The 18,838-nt window shown below is 47.4% G+C and overlaps 5 protein-coding genes across 5 annotated transcripts; 1 reads left to right on the top strand and 4 right to left on the bottom strand.

Annotated features, from left to right (window-relative positions):
- Nucleotides 1-559: 559 nt before the first annotated feature.
- FMAN_15435 (uncharacterized protein) lies at nt 560-1,934 on the bottom strand (the record flags this gene model as incomplete). Its single annotated transcript, XM_041826158.1, has 2 exons — nt 560-1,177; nt 1,263-1,934. 2 exons carry the CDS (start codon nt 1,932-1,934, stop codon nt 560-562), a joined length of 1,290 nt encoding a protein of 429 aa, XP_041691494.1.
- Nucleotides 1,935-7,674: 5,740 nt separating this feature from the next.
- FMAN_15434 (uncharacterized protein) lies at nt 7,675-12,479 on the bottom strand (the record flags this gene model as incomplete). The annotated part of the gene is made up of 2 exons (XM_041826157.1): nt 7,675-11,724; nt 11,766-12,479. The coding sequence occupies 2 exons, from the start codon at nt 12,477-12,479 to the stop codon at nt 7,675-7,677; spliced, it is 4,764 nt and encodes a 1,587-aa protein (XP_041691493.1).
- An 80-nt stretch (nt 12,480-12,559) lies between these two features.
- FMAN_15433 (uncharacterized protein) lies at nt 12,560-13,663 on the bottom strand (the record flags this gene model as incomplete). The annotated part of the gene is made up of 1 exon (XM_041826154.1): nt 12,560-13,663. One exon carries the CDS (start codon nt 13,661-13,663, stop codon nt 12,560-12,562), a length of 1,104 nt encoding a protein of 367 aa, XP_041691492.1.
- A 684-nt stretch (nt 13,664-14,347) lies between these two features.
- FMAN_15432 (uncharacterized protein) lies at nt 14,348-16,322 on the bottom strand (the record flags this gene model as incomplete). The annotated part of the gene is made up of 7 exons (XM_041826153.1): nt 14,348-15,245; nt 15,296-15,383; nt 15,439-15,506; nt 15,567-15,810; nt 15,860-15,944; nt 15,996-16,202; nt 16,257-16,322. 7 exons carry the CDS (start codon nt 16,320-16,322, stop codon nt 14,348-14,350), a joined length of 1,656 nt encoding a protein of 551 aa, XP_041691491.1.
- A 1,204-nt stretch (nt 16,323-17,526) lies between these two features.
- Nucleotides 17,527-18,338, top strand: FMAN_15431 (uncharacterized protein; the record flags this gene model as incomplete). Its single annotated transcript, XM_041826152.1, has 2 exons — nt 17,527-17,603; nt 17,669-18,338. The coding sequence occupies 2 exons, from the start codon at nt 17,527-17,529 to the stop codon at nt 18,336-18,338; spliced, it is 747 nt and encodes a 248-aa protein (XP_041691490.1).
- Nucleotides 18,339-18,838: the final 500 nt, after the last annotated feature.

Raw genomic sequence — 18,838 nt, 5'->3', positions numbered from 1 at the left:
ACGCGAACAGGCTGAGCGGAGCGGTGAGAAGATACGTTGCGAGCACCCCAGGTGTCGCGACGTCAAACTGAAACATATCAATCACTTCCGCCGCYACGTGCAAGAAGTTCATGGTGTTACTCTTCGGACGTCCGAGCAAGTCCAGCAGAGGCGACAGCGCAAGACGAAACGACGATACATGGCCAAGGGAAAATGCCAGAATTAGCTAGAACGTACAGTCTCAAAAAGTAGCCTTACTCCCTTTCTTCATCCAGACAAGATGGCTTCTACATGTCGGGAGGAGGCCCGATGCGCGTAGCCGATATTGGAGTTTGCTTCCCTCGCGAGGGCTCAGTATCGCTGGAGAGTCAATCCCTAAAAATAGACATCATTTGACCACGAGCCGTAAGCATGGGCTCATGCATCGCACAGTATCAGATTTAACTTCTTATAAGATAACGTACATGATAAGCATGCGTGACAAACAAGCATGCGTGACAGCATCTCAACTTCCAGAGAATTGAAACCATCATAAAAACACAGTGAACTACTGGATCAATTAAAATCTAGCTTTGTGTTCTCATTCAGACATGGCAACGACTATTTGACATCTTGCATTATGTCCGGCCTTGCCGCATGTTCCACAGCGCCTTTGCTTCGCTCGCGCGGACCCTTCCTGACCACCAGTTCTCGACGATTCGGTCGCTACCTGCGTATCGCCGTCTATTTGACCAATTGCCTGCCTTCCTTGCTCTATTGTCATTGTACCTCCTTTCTGTAGTCGCGTTCTTTTCGCCCTTCGCCGCCGGCTAAGTATCTCATTTGCTTGCCGAAGATGTTGAACCTCAGCTGTCAATAAGGCAACCTTATGCATTACCGCTTTAGTTCCTTTGGAAAATGACTTTAACGCCTCCAGAATTGACTCTGGAGAGCTACTATGGTGCCGCCTGATGCGTCTCTCGAGGTATTCAGATTGTGATCCGGCCTCGAGCACCGTCTTTGGCGTCTTTGACACCCAAGCTGTCGAAGGGCCAGCCTCCTCCTCAACCGGTGTAGGGGTCCGTAGCTGCACATCAAGCTTTGAGACCACACTTTCCAAGTTGAGAGGAACGAGGCCAGCCCCTCTGAACGCTGCTTTGATATTATTTTCTGTCATGATGGCTTGATAGGCTGCATAAAAGGCTGGAAAGAACTCGGTCTTAGAAACGTGAGTGATGGAGCATCGGATCAGATGCTCGATTTTCCCTACCATAAGCCTGCTTGAGTACAGAAAAGCATCCTACATCAAGAGGCTGGGGTAGGTGAGATGAGTGAGGTGGCATGCAAAGCGTTATGATCTTATTTGCTTTGCAATATCTCTCAAAATCGACAGAATGGTGACTCTGGTGCCCGTCGAGGATTAGAAGACGATAGCGGTTTTTGGACCCTTTGGTTGTGAGCCGGTCAAAGTGCTTGAGCCACTCGAGACCTCTCTCATTATCGGTCCAGCCATTTTCGCTCGTCGCAATGGCCCAGTTGCCTGGGAGGTTGCTGTCTCGGTACCAGTTGGCGAGATGATATTGGCCCGCACCTATGATGAAGGGTGGGATTGCCTGGCCTTCAGCATTGATCGCCTGAATGACAGTAATCCATTCTCGATTTCCGGGCTGCACTGCTTTTGGCCTCCCACGCCTGTCTGTACCAGTGACGACCATGCCGCTCGCAATAACGCCCATCATAAAGCCAGTCTCGTCAAAGTTGTAAATTTCATCCGGTCGGATGGCGTACTTCGCGATTGTGTTCTCCACGAGCTTGAACCAGTTACGAATAATGATTGGATCTTCGCATTTCGCCCTTTGGTAGTCATATCTACGAAAAAAACGTGTCTTGAGCTCTTTGTGTCGCTTAACGAAGTTGGAAGCCCAACGCTTGCCGACGGCTGGCGCGTCGCGGTCGGCAAGCAATGGATTCGCCATTTCTTCCACACCACGCAGTCGCGGGGGAAACCCTCGCGAATCCAGGTCGAGAGTAAACTGAACTATGATTTGCTCCTCCAGATCAGACAGTTTGCGCGACTCGGGGACTCAGTCGCGCCGAGATTGAATGCCCTTCTGCCTGCGCCATAGCATCATGCGGCCAACTTTGTAGATCTCTGCAGCCCGTCGGAGCTTTAATTCTGGGTTATTCTGAAGGGCTTGAAGGGCCAAAAGGACCCTGCCCTCAATATTAGGGTCTGGCATTTTTTATGGTTGAGAATCAGTCGATTCAATAGAAATGATGTAAATTGAGGGATTTTTGTCACGCATGCTTGTTTGTCACGCATGCTTATCATGTACGTTAGCTTGATCAGCCCAGATATGCTTAGGTATTCTAAAGACGGCCTGGCCAGCTACGGCGAGCAACGCGGTGCACACTCTATGTCGCAGCCATTAGACATATCTAAGAAACGGATATGTACTGATCTGACCTGTTACGGTGCAGCTCTGTCTCAAAAGTCTAGCAGGCGTCATCTTCAACATCAGGCCTGCACCAGCTTGTAAAAAGTTTCATTACTGATGGGCTGCTTTTCCGGACCTGCGCATCAGGCTTACCTTTTCTATAGACATTTTAGGACTGAAAGATAGTGTGAAACATTCTTAAATTGTATCTAAGTCAAATAAGTCTCTATAAAGAGTTTTTATCGGGCTCTTTAAGCAGATCACAGTGCTTTCACTGCTAAACCTACCTCTTAAACTTTAGCTTAATAGAATGAAAATTTAATCTCTATAGAGTAGTCTTTAGTTTTATTATTATTTAGATTTTAGCTTTTATTATTATTAAAAAAAGAATTAAAAGATAAAAGTTTTAAAAAACATAAATTCTTTAATAAAAAAAAACAAATTATATTTGTTACGATCCAACAGGATATGGCGCTTACGTCACGTGTGCCCCACCAATCTTCACCAATCAGGCACTGACTCACGCTACACCATAAAAAGACCAACCGTGAGCCGCCCCACCGACTCACGATGGACTCACGATTCAACTCACAACTCACCGTGAGCCACCCAGTATATACACATTCATTTAGCATTAGATAGAACTTAGCTCACCAGCTATCAATAAAACTTCTTTACATTGATCAAGCCTAACACGCATTGGATCTACCATTAAGAGACGTGACACTTCGACAACCGCTCAGCATCACGCCCTACGTAATCTGCCAACAATAAACCCAAGCACGGCTTAGTTTAACATAGTTGGACCCAACCGTCACAATATTAACTTTACCAAAAGTTTTAAAATAAAATAGAAAATACTTTAATTAATTTTTTTTTAATAACTTAAGTTAACTAACTATTTTATTACTATTTTAATAGTATATATATATATATTAGCCTATTAATGTTATAAATTGATAGTTAATAATATTCTAATAGTAAGTTTTTTTTTTTAGCATTTTTGTGCTCTATATTACATGTTGTAGTGCGTCGATGGCCTCTATTAGAGAAACCAAGTGTGACGGTTGGGTCCAATTATGTTAAACTAAGCCGTGCTTGGGTTTAACGTACGTCACAAGCGAGTGTCCCACACAAGCAAGTGTCCCATTACTCTATACACCTTAAAATCTAGTTTTTAAAAGCTTATAAAATAATTAAAATAGGCCTAAAAAAGTTAAAAGTTTAATAGCTTATATATATGTCTTAAAATAATCTATATTAACTTTTTTAAAGTTTAAAAAAAATCTTATATAATTAGTATATTAAAAAGCTATTTACACTGTGTAATTAGCTTTTTTATATAAAATAAAAAAGCAAAAATTCTTAAAAAAATATAAGTAATAAGAATAGCTATATTATTATTAGAAATAATTTTAAAAGAATTTTAGCTATTTTATTTAGGCTTAAGAAGTGCTATAGGGTAGGTTATTTTTAGTTATACAGTATACTGGGACACTCGCTTGTGACGTACGTTATTGTTGGCAGATTACGTAGGGCGTGGTGCTGAGCGGTTGTCGAAGTGTCACGTCTCTTAATGGTAGATTCAATGCGTGTTAGGCTTGATCAATGTAAAGAAGTGTTATTGATAGCTGGTGAGCTAAGTTCTATCTAGTGCTAAATGAATGTGTATATATACTTGTGCGTTCCTGAGTGATCAGTGAGGTTTGTTGTTGGATCGGTGGTGATCCGGATGGATCAGTACTGATCGTAGTGGATCAGTCGTGATCTCAGAGTCTTGGCGCTGATTGTCTTTTAACGGGAATTGAGGTAATTGGTGGAAAATGTGGGGTACACGTGAGGGGCCTGTTGGTTCGTAACACCAAGCAGAGGGGGGTTCAAACGTCAAGGACCGGGAAGCTATCTGTACCGCGGGATGACAGGGCACGGCCGGCACATCATAGCCTGAAGTCAGGAAGGTTGGGACCAGTCTGTGCATGCAAGCGTTGCCACTGGTCGAGAACAGGTAAGCGAAAGATGCAGAGAGTTATGCTGTATCTGGGGCTCGGGATAATCTGAGCTAGTTAGAGGCCACAAGAGTTCTAAATGTTAATTCGGCCATAAAATAGGTATTTTTGCCACAGTAGAAGGAGATCTAAGACTTGTAATTGAATATTCTCGTTAGAAAAGAGGGTATTAAGATGGGTGAAATTAGACCTAATTTTGTTGATTTAGATGGATTAGCCACTTAGATAAGTATATCACTTCACGTTTGGAGCCATCGGGGCCTGTACTTGCGAGCCGGCCGCGCACGGGCTATAGAGATAAGGATAGCGGCTCGTATTAAATTGCCTCAAGATACGGTGTACAGTGGGGGAAAAAAGTATAAAGACCCCCCTAAGTAGCTCCCCCCCTAACTAGCTTGATTGAGACCGCATTTTCAACACCACTTTTTCATACATATTATAACACTAAAAAATAAATTATAATACTATACAGTAAAAAGCTTTTGTTTTTATTATAGTCTTAAATATATAAATTAAAAAAATAAAGTTATTCTTACTATTAAATTTAAAATATTTAAAATAATATACTACTATAAGGTATAATAAAAAAAGAACAGTTTTTCTTTATCTCAATTAGGTATATTATATAAACTTATAAAAAAGTAATAAAATTAAATTTATATTATTATTGTAAGTAATTTATATTTGACTATATAAGATTTACTTAATTCTATTAATAAAATAATTAAATTACAGTTCTTTTAATACCTTTTATGTAAAACAAATCAATAAATATATTATATATTATATTCAAGGCTTAAAACCTATTTAGACCTTTTTTTATTTTATAAAACTCTTTATATATAAAATATAAAAGAGGCAAAAAGGTAAAGTACTATTTAATAAATATTTTGAGCTACTTTTAATTATAATTTTTATATACTATTAATACCTCTTATTAATAATATTAATGCTATTGATATATCTTTCTTTAATTTCCCTAAACTAGTAATATTTTTATATATAATAGCATATTTTTATATATAATAGTATATTTTTATATATAATAGCATATTTTTATATATAATAGCATATTTTTATATATAATAGCATATTTTTATATATAATAGCATATTTTTATATATAATAGCATATTTTTATATATTACCTAAATTGTTAGAGCCCTTTTAAAAGAGTTTTAAATTAGGCTAATAATTTAACTATTATATTTACCTAATTTAAACCTTATAGAGAATTTATAGGCACTTATAAAAGTAAGAATATATTAATTATATCTAAAACTAACTTAGATAGAAAATATAGTTACCATATAATATACCTCAGTCTTAACTGTAATAAAGGCCTAAAATAGTCATTAAAATATAGTATTAAAAACCTTTGTAATATAATACTAAACTAAATTATCACTATAATTACTGCAAAAGGTTAATATATAAAATATTAAACCTATTTATAATTACTGTAAAAGGTTAAAAATACAAGCTTAAAGCAGTATTGCGATAATCTCCCGTTCTAGTTAGATGCCCCTTTCGGTACCTCAAGGAGGTCTTCATACTTTTTGTCCCCTACTGTACGAATATTCATTACCCATTGGCCAACAGGTACATCACTTTTTGCCTCAACGAACTTCACCACACTCAATATAAATTCTCAACTGCCGACAATGGCTAGGGGGGGAATAAAACACGAGACTGGATTTATGGTAGATCGGTGGTAGCCAATCTCATGTATCTCCCCCCCGAGGAATGGTTAGCTTGGAGCGGCTTGAAAAGCAAAAACCTGTTTGTCAAACCAGTCCTGTTGGTTGATCTTCCAACAGAAAGACTTCAAATAGCAGGGAAAGCTTGTTTAGGGAGCTGATAGGATACGTTCCGCTTCTCTCGAGATCCTGGCTTCTGTTGTGCCTCTATAAACAGACAAGGTTGAGCACGGCCCATATCGCTACTATATCTAGGGAATGCGAAACCCAATGCAGGGCTCCTTGTTGACCAATTAGGAGTAATGGTAGATTTGCAAGGCATTTCTCATTATTGTAGCTAGCTGGCATTAAAAGAACGTATGGAGTAAGTACTCTGCTATTAAGACCGTGACACTGGCCGAGGAGGCCCAAGCTGGGTAGGTTAGGTCAGGGTATCGAACGTGTATTTCCGCCTTTTGGCTGTACTTCGCCCCAGTGCGGAATACGTCAAGATTGCTTCTTATCGGTCGGCTTTGGGCTACTAATCACGTGCCGATAACGATAACAACAGTATAAACACAGGGTCTCCGCTGTGGGCTTTGTAACGATTTCACATTTGATATCCCTGAGGGCTGTACATCTGTCGATGCTTTGGGACTAGCTTGCGAAGATCTGCGATCTGCGAAGGGAACCGCCTCTCACATGAGCTGGATACATTATGATTCTGACTCTAGAAATAGCCCCGATCTGACAGAAAACATTAATACGGCTTAAATTAATGCAAATGAGATAAGGGAATCTAAGTGCTTGAATTCCCTTCTAGGATTCACTAATAGTAGTTTTTTGTGGATGGTTTACTCTCAACAACGCGGGCACGGGTCCGTTCCGGCTCTTGCAGATTATCGTCGGAACGGTTCCAACAATGAGCTAACGACGTAGGCTAGCGTCCAACAAACACGAATACTGAGGGGTAAACCTGGGGTTAGTCTCTACCCCAGACTGGCATGTGATGTCCCGAGGAGCTTAAAGATGTCTGCCGCCGTGTCCTGGAGCTTGTAAGTGCCAGACATCATTTGACCACGAGCCATGATTGACTCACTAGACAGCTGTTCAGTGCTCCTCATTGGTCGTTACTGTCGTAGGCGCTCGGATAGTTTCTCGTCTTCCGTCTTCTGTTTCCCGTTCTCTGTTTCCTGAAGCGCCCTGTCCACGGGAGCCTTTACCAGAAAGTGCTTGGAGCCTTTACTGGTAATTTCCCTTTTTCTCGACTTACTGGTAAATGCTCATCGTATTTGTTTGTTTGTTTGTTTATTTGTTTGTTTGTTTGTTTTATTCATAGACTGTCCCAGCCGCCCTAGTGGCAGCTATGCAGCGTACAGACTACAATACAGATGTTCCCATTTTTTGCTTCAGCAGGAGGCCACTTCTGTCAGGACTCGCTTGTCTGACCGACCGGTGTCCTTACAGAACTGCTCCCCCCTCTGCCCAAGTCTGGATACCTCTACTGCTAGCCTACTTATCTGTTCTGCATCTATGCACGTGTCGGGCCTCTCGGCCCTCCTTTCCTTCTGTTTACCGAATTCGCTCGTCGACTTTATGTGTTGAGGACTGTGGCCGGGACCGCTTGGAACTGTCCGAGCAGCCCCGTCCTGAGTAGCATCTTTGCTGCTTGTACTGCCATTGACGATTTACAGAGAATCTTCTTGATGTCCACACATGGTTGCTTGCCTGCCCACATCTCCTGTCGTTCCTCTATCCAGTTCCTGCATTCGAGCAGGATGTGTCGTACTGTTTGTGGTCCGCGGCCGCACTGACATTGGTCGGTCTCGGCTTTGTTGATGGCGCTTAGATAGGCCCGGAGGCCGATTTTGCCGGTGCGCATCTGGGTGATCACTGAGCTGATGGCTCGGTGCGTCCCCTGATGCTTGTCAAGTGTCGCTTTTCCCGGTCGTACCCCGAGCTTGTGTAGCTCTCTGCCGTGCTTAGCTGTGTYCCACGCCATCGTCCACTCGTCTTGTATGGCTTGACGAACGGTGAGTTTTGTGGTTGCTATCAAGGTCCGTAGTGTGTCGTGTTCGATTTGTGGTCCGCAGCGTGCTCCTGTCACCGCGTCATATCCGGCAGCTTCTTTTGCTGCTTGGTCTGCCGCTTCGTTTCCAGGCACGCCGATATGTGCCGGGATCCAACGGAACTGTAGCTCCCATCCTTGGCTTCGAAGGTTATCCAGCTCCTGGATGGCCTCCGCCAGGAGGTACTGTCCCGACGGAGTCTTGGGGTTCTGTAGAGCTTGAATGGCGGCCTGGTTGTCGGTGAAGATGGCGCTCTTTCTGGGAGCGCTGCTGGTTGCATGCACGTCGCGTAGTATTTGCAGTGCCAACACTATTCCCTTCAGCTCCGCCGCGTAAACTGTTGAGGCTTTGGATGAACCCATGTACTCTAGACGCCTCGCGTTGACGCCATTGATCCGGAGCTCAGGTGCGATGGCGGCGGCACCTACGTGACCGTTGATGCCGCTACCGTCGGTGTAGATGCGTATTGTTACCGGTTCCGCCTCATCGTGCTCCTCGATGGCCTCGTCGGCAGATCCAGCGATTCGGACGAAAGGCGGGGTCCACCACGGTGGCACCAAGTGTGGTTGGCGTTTCTCGAGGCGGCTGAGGTTCACCCTGTATTTCCTTTCCAGAATGTTCGAGAGTTGGTCCAGGGGGCTCTTCACGTTGGTTCCGGCCGAGGTCATGTCACCATAGAGTGGGCTAGTTCTGATGCGCATCGCGCTCTCCAGGGCCGCTTGCTCGATCTGTTGTTGCGCCGGGAGCAGATGCGCTTCCACATCCACCGCTGCTCCAGCTGTAGTCCGGAAAGCTCCCGTTATTATCTGGGCCGCTCGTCTCTGAACCTTCATGATAGCATTCACCATTGAGCTGCCCCTACCAGTGCGGCTGCTGCCGGGAATGTGCCAGGCAGAGCAGCCATAGAGCATCTGAGGTACGATCATTGCTCTGTAGACCTGCCGGAGGTTGGCGAGTCCAGTGCCCCACGTCGACGACGCTATGGCCGACAGGGCTGAGAGCCGCTTTGTGGCGCGTGCTTCCACCTTCTCTCGATGGGAGTCCCAGCGGAGTCTGGTGTCCATTTGGATGCCTAGGTAACGGCAGGAGGGCGAAGCGTTGACCGTGGCGTGTGGCAGACGGAGGGCATGCGTGCAGTTCATTTTTGGATCTCTCGTGAAGTGGATGAGTTCGTACTTGGCGGGTGCGAACTGGGACCCATGTTTCATTGCCCATCTTTCCGCCTTTCGGTGGATGCCTTTGAGGATCTTGCAATTGCGCTGCGCGCTTGGGCCCACTGCCAGGATGGATACGTCGTCGATGTATCCGACTGCCTCCGTGTCTTCTGTTTTGCATGCCTCGATGAGGTCCGCATTGTAGAAGAGGTAGAGAATTGGCGAGACGGGTGATCCTTGTGGAATCCCCGTTTGGATGGGCGCCGAGGGTGCCGTGTACTCCTGCAGTTTGAGTGTGGTGGATCTGTCACATAGGAACGACTCCGTCCAGCGCACTATGTTCTGGCAGACCCGCCGTTTCCTGAGATTGTGGAGAAGCCGTTCTCGGGATACATTATCGTATGCTCCGGACACGTCGAGCAATAGTAGAGAGGCTACCTTACCTTCTGCCCATGCTTCATGTATCCGTTGAAGTAGGAAATGCATCGCATGTTCTGTCGAAGTGAGTTTCCGACCTCCCGTGTGTCGGCTGGGAAGTAATTCATGGACGTCAGCGAGGTATGCAAGCCGGTTGGCAATGATAGCCTCCATTGCCTTCCCCAGGGTACTGAGGAGGGCAATTGGTCTATATGCTTTGGGCTGCGCATAGTCGTCTTTACCAGGCTTGCGTAGAACTACTGTAACCGAATCCTTGAAGTGTATGGGGCAGTAGCCCTGCTGAAGGCATGCATTGAAGAGTACGTAGAGTGCTGGGAGGAGAAGGTCAAGCGTTTGATGCAGCACACCATTGGTGATGCCATCGATGCCGGGGGCCTTGTTCGGGGCCGCTCTTCGTATGGTTCTTTCGATCTCATGCATAGTTATGTCTGGGCACTCGATCGGGGGCGGATATACGTGTCCTTCCACGTCCGAGAGGTCCGCTTGACATGGGGGCGGGAAGAAGGACTGGCGCAGCACCTCAGCCTTTTCTTCGGGCTGCTGGGCAAGCTCTCCGTCTGGTTTGACTAGCGCCGGGGTGCATGCTGCCGCCGTGTTGTGCCTGTTCTTGGCCCATTTGACTAGGTTCCACAAGCCCTGTTGTGATGAGGATGCCTTCTCTACTCTTTCGCGGTGAGTGTCGCGGAGGAGTTTTTGAATATGTCGACCTTTCCTGTTGCGTGCCTGGCGGTAAGCCTCGTAGTCGTCTTCTTGCCTTGTCCGCTGCCACGTTCGTCGGAGTTGCTGAACTTCCGTACAGATCTCTTTGCACTCCTGGTTGAACCCTGCAATGGATCGGGGAGATGGGTTAGACCACGGGGTCGATGCCTCGATACCTGCCTCCAGTGCATTGACGATCGATGATACCAGTCCCTCGATGCTTTCCTTGTCGTTCAATTCTGTGCTATCACATAGCTGCGGGAGGTGTCGTTCGACGGTGCGTCGAAGTTTTGTTATGTCAGTCTTCGCCCATAGGCGCTTCCTAACCATAGTCGCCGGTTTCCAGTTCCAATCAGTCGCCAAGGAAATTGGGAGGTGGTCAGAGTCGCAATCCAGATTCCTGTCGATCCTGCAGTGGATCACACGGGATGCCACAACCCCCGTGGCAAGGGTCAGGTCAATCGTTGTTTCCCCCCCGCTCCACCGGTGGGTTGGGGTGCCTGGTACTGTGAGAAGCTGTAGGCCAAATTCCTCTATGACTGCGAGTAGGGGCTGGGCACTCGGCCCATATCCTGACCGACGGTGTTCTGCTGACCATAGAGGGTGGTGGAGGTTGAAGTCGCCAAGAACGACGGTATCGCTGTTTGGGTCTAGTTCCCGGATGGCTTCGGCTAGTGTTGAGATCGTGTCTGTGCCCACTTCGTTGTAGACATTGAAGATATGGATGGTTTTGTCGATGCGGGGATTGGAGAGTTTTAATAATATGATGTCCTTGGAAATGTATGAAACACACCATGTACCGGAATCGATTCGTTTGTTGATGTAGAAGCAAACCCGCGTTTCCGCGTTGTCGAGGTAGGTTAGTTGGAAATGTGTTTTCAAGGGGTGATAGGACGTGGCAATGACTGGGTTTCGCCAGGGTTCCTGGATGGCCAGGATGTCGTATTCTAGAGTTCTGTTGTCTTGGAACAAGTTGGCCATGACGACGTCTCTCGACTTCTGAACGTTGTACTGTAAGATTCGTAGTTCCCGGTGTTCCACCATTAACGTGAGGCGGCTGTGGCACTGTGTGTGAGAGCTTGACTCCGAGTTGTCCTGGCGTTTGGTTGATGTCCCAAAGGCTCTGTTGCCGGCTGAGAGGACCCAGCCTCGGGTTCTCTGTGGGTCCAGCCAGGAGTGGTGGCGGAACCTCGTCCCGACTTCCCGGCGATTATCTCCAGGTTTCTGTGGCCGCATTCCGACCTGGTCATGGGCTTCCGGAGGTTTGTCGTTGATGTGCAGTCCCTGCCACAGTAGGTGCATATCTTCATGCACGTGGCGATTACCAGGTTGGCGTTGCGTGTCGGCCAGGTGTCATAGATGTCTTGGTGCTGAGGGCATCTGCATGCTTTGTAGATCTTTCCTTGAGCCGTGCGAGTGTCGGTCGCCATGGAGGTAGGTGGGGATATCTCAGTCCCTATTGCATCGGTTTCTGCTGTGTCAGGTAGCCAATCGTTGCCGTCATTGATTGCTATGTTGGCCAGCCAGGCGTCTGCGTCGTCCATGCTGAGCTCTCCCTGTATTCCATCAAGAGGATATAGAGATGCCTGAGCTGACTCTGCATCTGCTGGTGCTATTTCATTGGTCTCCAGGGCCGGGACGTCGTCCTCTGCGACGATAATCGCGGGCGGTGGTTCTGTTGCCAGTATCTGTGGGTCGATGAGCGGATGTTGCTCTGTGTCCTCTTGTTGCGTCGCCGGTGTCGTCCACTCCTCTACACTGGGTATATCGATAGGTGCTGGTCTCGCTCTGGTTTCCGGGGATGCATGAGGTTCCTGAGAGGTATGTACTGCCTGTCTCATCGGTGGCTCCAGGGTGTTGGTTGCTTGACCTGGGGGTTCTGCTATGGGGGTATCCGGTATCGTGACGGCTTGATTGCTGTCAGGGTTGCGTGTGCGTCGACGGTTTGCCTGTTTATTGTCATATTTGGGTCGTTCCTCTTTGGAGAATACGGGCCAGTAGGTGTTCCGGATCTGCTTGGCTTGCTCTACTCTACCCATCTCTTTCTTCCTTTCCGGGCAGGCATTGCTCCATGCTGTGTGGATACCTTTGCAGACTGTGCACTTGGGAGTAAAGCCTTCTACTCCTTTCTGGCCGCAGTTCTTGGTCTCGTGTAGTTCGGCGCAATAGCCGCGTGTCTGAGCTGGTCGCATTGAGCGCCGATGTGACCGTAATTATAGCAGCGGAAGCATTGCTTTATTCTGCAGGCGCGGTCATAGAGCTGGCAGATGTGGATCTGCCCTTCCCATGCCATTCCTGTGTAGATGATGGCGTTGGCCATTTCGGGGTCCTTGAACTCTACCACAATCGAGGATGCGCGCTTGAGGGGTGATTCTCGAGTTAACCATCCAATGTATGAGATTTCGGCCTCGGGGATGACTGTATGGTTGTCTGCGAGTATGTGTTGGATGGTTGCTTTCTGATCTTTAATATTGATGGAATTCGTGGAGATGCCGTGGACGATGACTCCGTAGGTCGGTACAATAAGTTCTGCGTGTTCTCCAAGACCGCTGATCCACCCTCTGTGTTCCCTGAGTTTCGTGGCATTCGCTGTGGAGGATGTAAAGATCTGTATGTCGCCGCTCTTGAGCTGGTGCGCAGCTACTACCTCTACTGACTTGGTGTCTGTATTTTCCCGGATTGATGCTTCTACTTTGTGTTTTATCATGACTGTAGATAGCGTTCGGAATCTCTGAGAAATTCCGCGATCCTTGAGCTTGACAGTTACTGCTCTGTCTTTGTATGCTGTAATTGTGGGCTGAGTCTCGGTGGAACGGGCGTTTGATGGGATTGGCGGTGGTATGGGATGAGGGCCATTGACCCGTGCTGCTACCTGCGCCCAGGTTGCAGCTGCGGCTCTGCCGCCGCTGAAGTTGGCTGAGTTCAGCGGGGCGGTACCTATTCCCACGGAGTTTTTGATGACCGAGACGTCTCGTTGGATGTTCTGCGTGCACTTGGCGGTATCCTGGATGTGGTGGAGGATCTCGCTCATTGCAGGCTGCTGGATCACCTTGTCTGCGAGCTCTATGGTGGATGCAATGAATGAGTGCACTATGTTCCATGGCACTTGGTTCTGCCTGCCTCTGTCTACGGCCTGCAATTGGTTGCATGCTTCTCTGAGGTATGCGGCGTGCTCGTTGATGTGTTCAGGGCCATTGTTTACCTGCGGCCACTTAGGCGCCATCACGACAGATAGACGCGTTTTAGACGCGTTATCCGTAGTAATTGCCTAGCAGGATACAGGTAGACTGTGGGGAATACAAAACTGGACGCGTTTTCAAAAATGTGTTCTGAGCTGGTGGTGGTGTTTTTCGCAAGGTAATAGGTAATCTGGTTCTGCTAGCAGAGGGAAGCTTATAAGGATAATGAAGCATTCCTGGGCTTCCACCTACTAGTAGAGGATTGCTTACGACCTACGGAGATACTCAATTTGGCCATTCTATGAGTAGACAAAAGAGAAGTGGCTAACTCTACTACTGGCAGAGGGAAGTTTATAAGCATAACGGGCTGTTTCTCTATGCTGACCGGTTGATAAGCTGCTCTACAGTTACTTTGATTATGCTTTATGAGCTTCTTGGGCCTCCCACTGCTGAGGTGTGACTAGCAATCCTTGTCGTATTCCCCGTACGCGCCCTGCGCGATTGCTTACATGAACAGTAAGCTTCCTCATGACAAAAAGTTTAATGACTAGTAAATTTCTAGGCATCAGCAGAGAATTGCCAGAATGACTGGTGGATCTGAAATACCAAATATCAGCGGTTTGGTTCCTTGGTCATTCATGTAGTCCTTTCTGTCAACACCTCTTCAGCCCTCATCCGTAGATCCCCCGCACTATCGGTTCTCCCCCTCGTGAGACCATAAGCTCGTACTATGACTTTTCTTGAGCTGGTGCTTTCTGAAAAGTATAGTGACTTTCCCATCGCTTGTGGAGAGCGTAAGCTTCACTACGGATTTCTGATGCCTCCTCGTTGAGGCTGAGGACTCCCTGTTGCCATTTACCCGCCAGTTCATCAAGCTCTTCCGAACGTAAGGTATCAAAGAAACTCTCGGTATTCATGCTGGGGGTTGTTGCCGTCATTTCCACGCTTTCGGTGGAGTGTTTTGCTTCAGAATCTTCAATAGGGCTTGCCCAACTCTGCGAGCACTCGACATTCTCAGGTAGCACCGGTATGAGTGCCATTGCCAAGTTGGAATTAGTCTCGGACTTGAGCAAATAGTCGTACGCCCACTGAGCTTTCTCAGAAACCACCTGTGTCAGCTGCCTGTCGGGCGCCAAGCGGTGTGCTTGGCACAGTATTGCGATTGATGTAAAAATATAATAAGAGAGAAACAACATTCTGATCTCCTGCACTCGCAACAGCTCAATCAAGTCCTGCAAGAATTCCACCAGCGATAAGCAATGGCCGATAACAGCACTCCTATCCTCTGGTTTGACAAAGGTCATTCCTGGCCTGGGTACCAATGGACTGATATGCGCAGTGACCTTAACAACGAGAGTATACATCCGGTGGAATTTTCCTTCTGGTCCATCTGATTGAAGTTTCTCAGTTGAATATTCGAGATCATGTGGCAGCTCTTGTTCCCACACTCGAATTCCATTCTCCAGCCACGACCGGCTGTGATCTCGACGCTCAAACACGAGTCTGAAAAGTTCAATGTGAGCAACGACTCGCTGGAGAGTTAAATTTTGCCACACATCTGGGCGCCTCACGGTACAGCAGGTTCGATCCATAACCCTCGGTTGAGACAGAAGAATTGCGATCTCCCTGAATCCTCTATTAGCTTGTAACGAGAACATGGCAGTGCGTGAACTCACAGATCCCACTCTGCCATATACAGCCATATTTTCCTTTTCATCTCAATTTCGAAGTCGATTCCTGAACCAGCTGGTTCTTGATGGATTCCTGGTTAGTTCGTATCATTTTAGCAACCAACTTGTGTGAGATTGGCCACGCTAACCTAGCTGAATGGTCATTAACCAAGCAGAGCTTAACATTGTCCGGCACGAGGTCAGATTCCCTTCACATCTATGCCAGAAGCAGGCATACAGCATTCGCTGCAAACCAAAAACCGACGCTTTATCGTACATCGCGCAATACAATGATTCAGCTGCATTGTGAAATCGCTTTCCAGGTGACCCTTGCTCTGAGGGAAATGCCTGCTGTGCTGCACAGGCCAAAACCTCCAATAAAAGACAAGTCCAGTGCAGGTCGATTGTACCCCTAGCCAAGCGTGCATCCCACCAATCGGAGTATTGCTTGACAAATGAAATTAGGTGGACGATGTCACAGTGAATGTGGACCTTCTTAGTGAACACCTGCACCAGAAAATCTCGCGCCGAACATCAGCTAATAGCTCTGATAAGCACGGGTCACCCTACCAGCATCATTTCTAGATATTGTTGGGATCAGGGCACTCAACGGGTGAGGCGAACTCAGAGAGATCAATTGCAGCCTTCGAATCGGCTGCAAGGCCTGTCAATTCACCTCCAACTCAAGCTTGCTGGGTGGGCTTACTTCGATATTGTGTCCCAGCTGCTGGAGATATGAGGGACCTAATCCACAGGCCCGAAGGTTCTCTATACCTTGTACCGCGATCAAGCTGTCACAACGATAGCCTTTCTCCGTTGTATCTTCTGACTTGCTAGGTGGATCTGATGTGTATTTGCAGAGCATAGGAACGTTACGTTTCGTACAGCTTGCGCAAGGCCAATCCCGGTTACACTAACAGAAGGTTAGAGGGCGGAAATAAGAGTTTGGGTCTGCTGTCAAGCTCACCTTTTGTTTCCGACGGTGGCATTCAGAGCATGCATACTCGTAAGTTGGTTTTTGCGACAGAGACATGTGGGCGATACGTTTTGAGTTCAGTACCTTGTAAATTGCCGAGAGCCGGCTGGGTCAAGGTTGTTATATCGCTTTGCAACTGTGACGTGCAAATACTTTCGGTTTGGCACTATGATATGATCGCTCAATTTAACCTATCACAGACCGAGGAGTATCGATTGAGTTTACGTTCAGAATTGCCGGTGATCGTAATATGACCTGTAACAATAGTGACGCATGACAAAGAAGAGTCCGTGTTTGCAATTCCAGGATATGGAACGTCGTCCAAGGTGTGACTTGACTGTGGATCATTGGGCGCTTTTGGCGACAACGGAGAACAACCTCATTCGTGCCGTCAATATGTCTCGAACATGTCGGACACTACTTTGTAGGCATATGAACCCTGCTTGCGTTTAGAGTCTGTTTTGCTGACCCCATTCTTGCCAACAACTCCAAACCGCATCAACGATGTGCCGACACATTGATCATGCAACCTCGGTGCACATTAAGGTTGGATGTGAGGCCGTGTTGTGAGAGGATGGCCCCATGCGGGGCTTTGCTGTCGCAGCGATCGCGTAAGGTCAGCGCTAAGGGAGTTACGCGCCATTTTTCTCTCTTCCTTCCCTCTCTAATTCCCTGATGCCCCGGCCTTTTCAGGTGCTCTTACTCTTGCACGCAAACACGTAAAGTTTTCATCTCCAAAAAGAACCCATTTAGTCTGATCAGTTTTGCATGCCAGGGAGAGACGATGCGCGATTTTGTAGTGTTGCTCTTGGCTTGCCATCAGGTGGGGTGCCAGGCGCCGCGCATTCTGGCGTCATCGTCTTCACAAGCGGTGCAGCTTTGACGACTCCTGAGGGATACCAGCTGTAAGCTTCACGTGCAAGTGCATTTAAAGTTTTGTTGGACACTTTTCAATCTCGGCTTATATAATGTAAACGAAGGGTCGTCAACTCAATTCATAAAAGGGGAATACCTACGTGAGCCGTTCAGCCTTTTCTGTATCCATCATAGTATCTATTTGGGACTACTCGATGACCTCCACATCGCCTCAAATCATTGATCATTAGCCGCCGACCCCTGCTTTATCATGAATCAGGTTCAGCCAGCCTAAAGTTTGTGAAGTCCTTTATCGATAACGCCGTGGTGCCCAAGTCCCAAATTAAAGCTAACCTCTGGCGCTCATGGATGGTACAGTACCAAGTCAAGAAATTTGATCCTCACCATGGCATCGTTACAGAGGACACATCAGGATAACCTACCCTGCCCCACTTGGGTTTGGTCTAACAATTCCAACGTTCAGTGCGTTTTCCCTTCCGACCCGTTCCGTGGCTGGCGATGCAAGATCGACCTTCTAACAAGACCAGCGTTGCTAAAGACCGTTCTTGGTTCGGTGACGATTACGTTGCCCTCAATTCTGCTATTAACAGCGCGACTGGAACTCCGATCAAAGTTATTGGCGTAGGTACGGTCGACCTCCCCACGAAGACATCCCCAAACCGAAACGGTCCACGCTCCCACGGCACGCTCCGTTTGAAGAACGTACTGCACGCCCCTAGCATCATCTGCAACATCATCGGATCGCCCGTTCTAAATGACTACGGTGTCTTCACTTCGTTTTCCAAAAACTCCTCTGGTTCCATCCGCAGGCTCTCTGATGGCCGCCTCATAGCCCATTTTAAGCCGGCGACCCAAGCCGTCCGGTTTTTCCAAGTTCGTCTTAGCGGACCCCCGGTCGGTCCCAAGGTTGGCCCTCCACCTTTGGATCCATCCACGAAATACCTACTTCGGGCGGAATGGCCGGACAGCGAAAGAAAGAAGCATGATAATGTTAAACTTCTGTCGCAGGATAAAGACGAAGCTGATGGGCCTCTGAAAGCGACTGAGAATGTATGGGTGAAGAAGCACTATGGGGACGAGTTCAAGTTCCTCCAGGTTCACGGTTTGAGCATCTTTAAGGAAGAAGATCGAGCAGAGGGCCGCATCATCATGCGCACAATGATATCGCGCGATAACGAAGAAACCAGTGCAATCTAGTTAAACGGAGCCAGTGCGATTCTGTCTATCATCTAGGTTTATGCAATCTTGATTATGCGGAATACTCGAGACAAAATGATTAGGTTTGAGCCTTGCGCAAGAGTTGTATGCGGTAGTCGATCGAGCCATATTAGTTCAACCAGATTGAATTGAGCTACCCTAACGTTCTAATTTTCACTGTGATTGACTGTATCTCACAACTCTCTCCTGTAAAAACTTTTTCTTGGCACCCGCTGTTAGCGTTCCGCTAGGGCAAAGGGCTTTTACAGGCCAAAACGGCAGCAAAGGCGGCTGTGGGGCTAGCGGGGCCTTAACAGCTGCCAGAAGAAAGGGATTTGGAGAGTTGACCTTCCTTCGTGACAAGTGTTCTCAGCGACACTGAGCTTCGCAAGCTCTTGACATCGCCCTCGGGCACTATTTCCTACGTGATACCTACGGCTTCTTCAGGCCTCGACATTACGGGCTTCGCGAGCCTTCGACATTCTGGGCTCTGCGCCCTC

This window comes from Fusarium mangiferae (assembly GCF_900044065.1).
Source record: "Fusarium mangiferae strain MRC7560 genome assembly, contig: FMAN_scaffold032, whole genome shotgun sequence".
NCBI lineage: Eukaryota > Fungi > Ascomycota > Sordariomycetes > Hypocreales > Nectriaceae > Fusarium > Fusarium mangiferae.
Note: the sequence above shows the minus strand (reverse complement) of the source record. Positions and strands in the feature narration are given on the sequence as shown.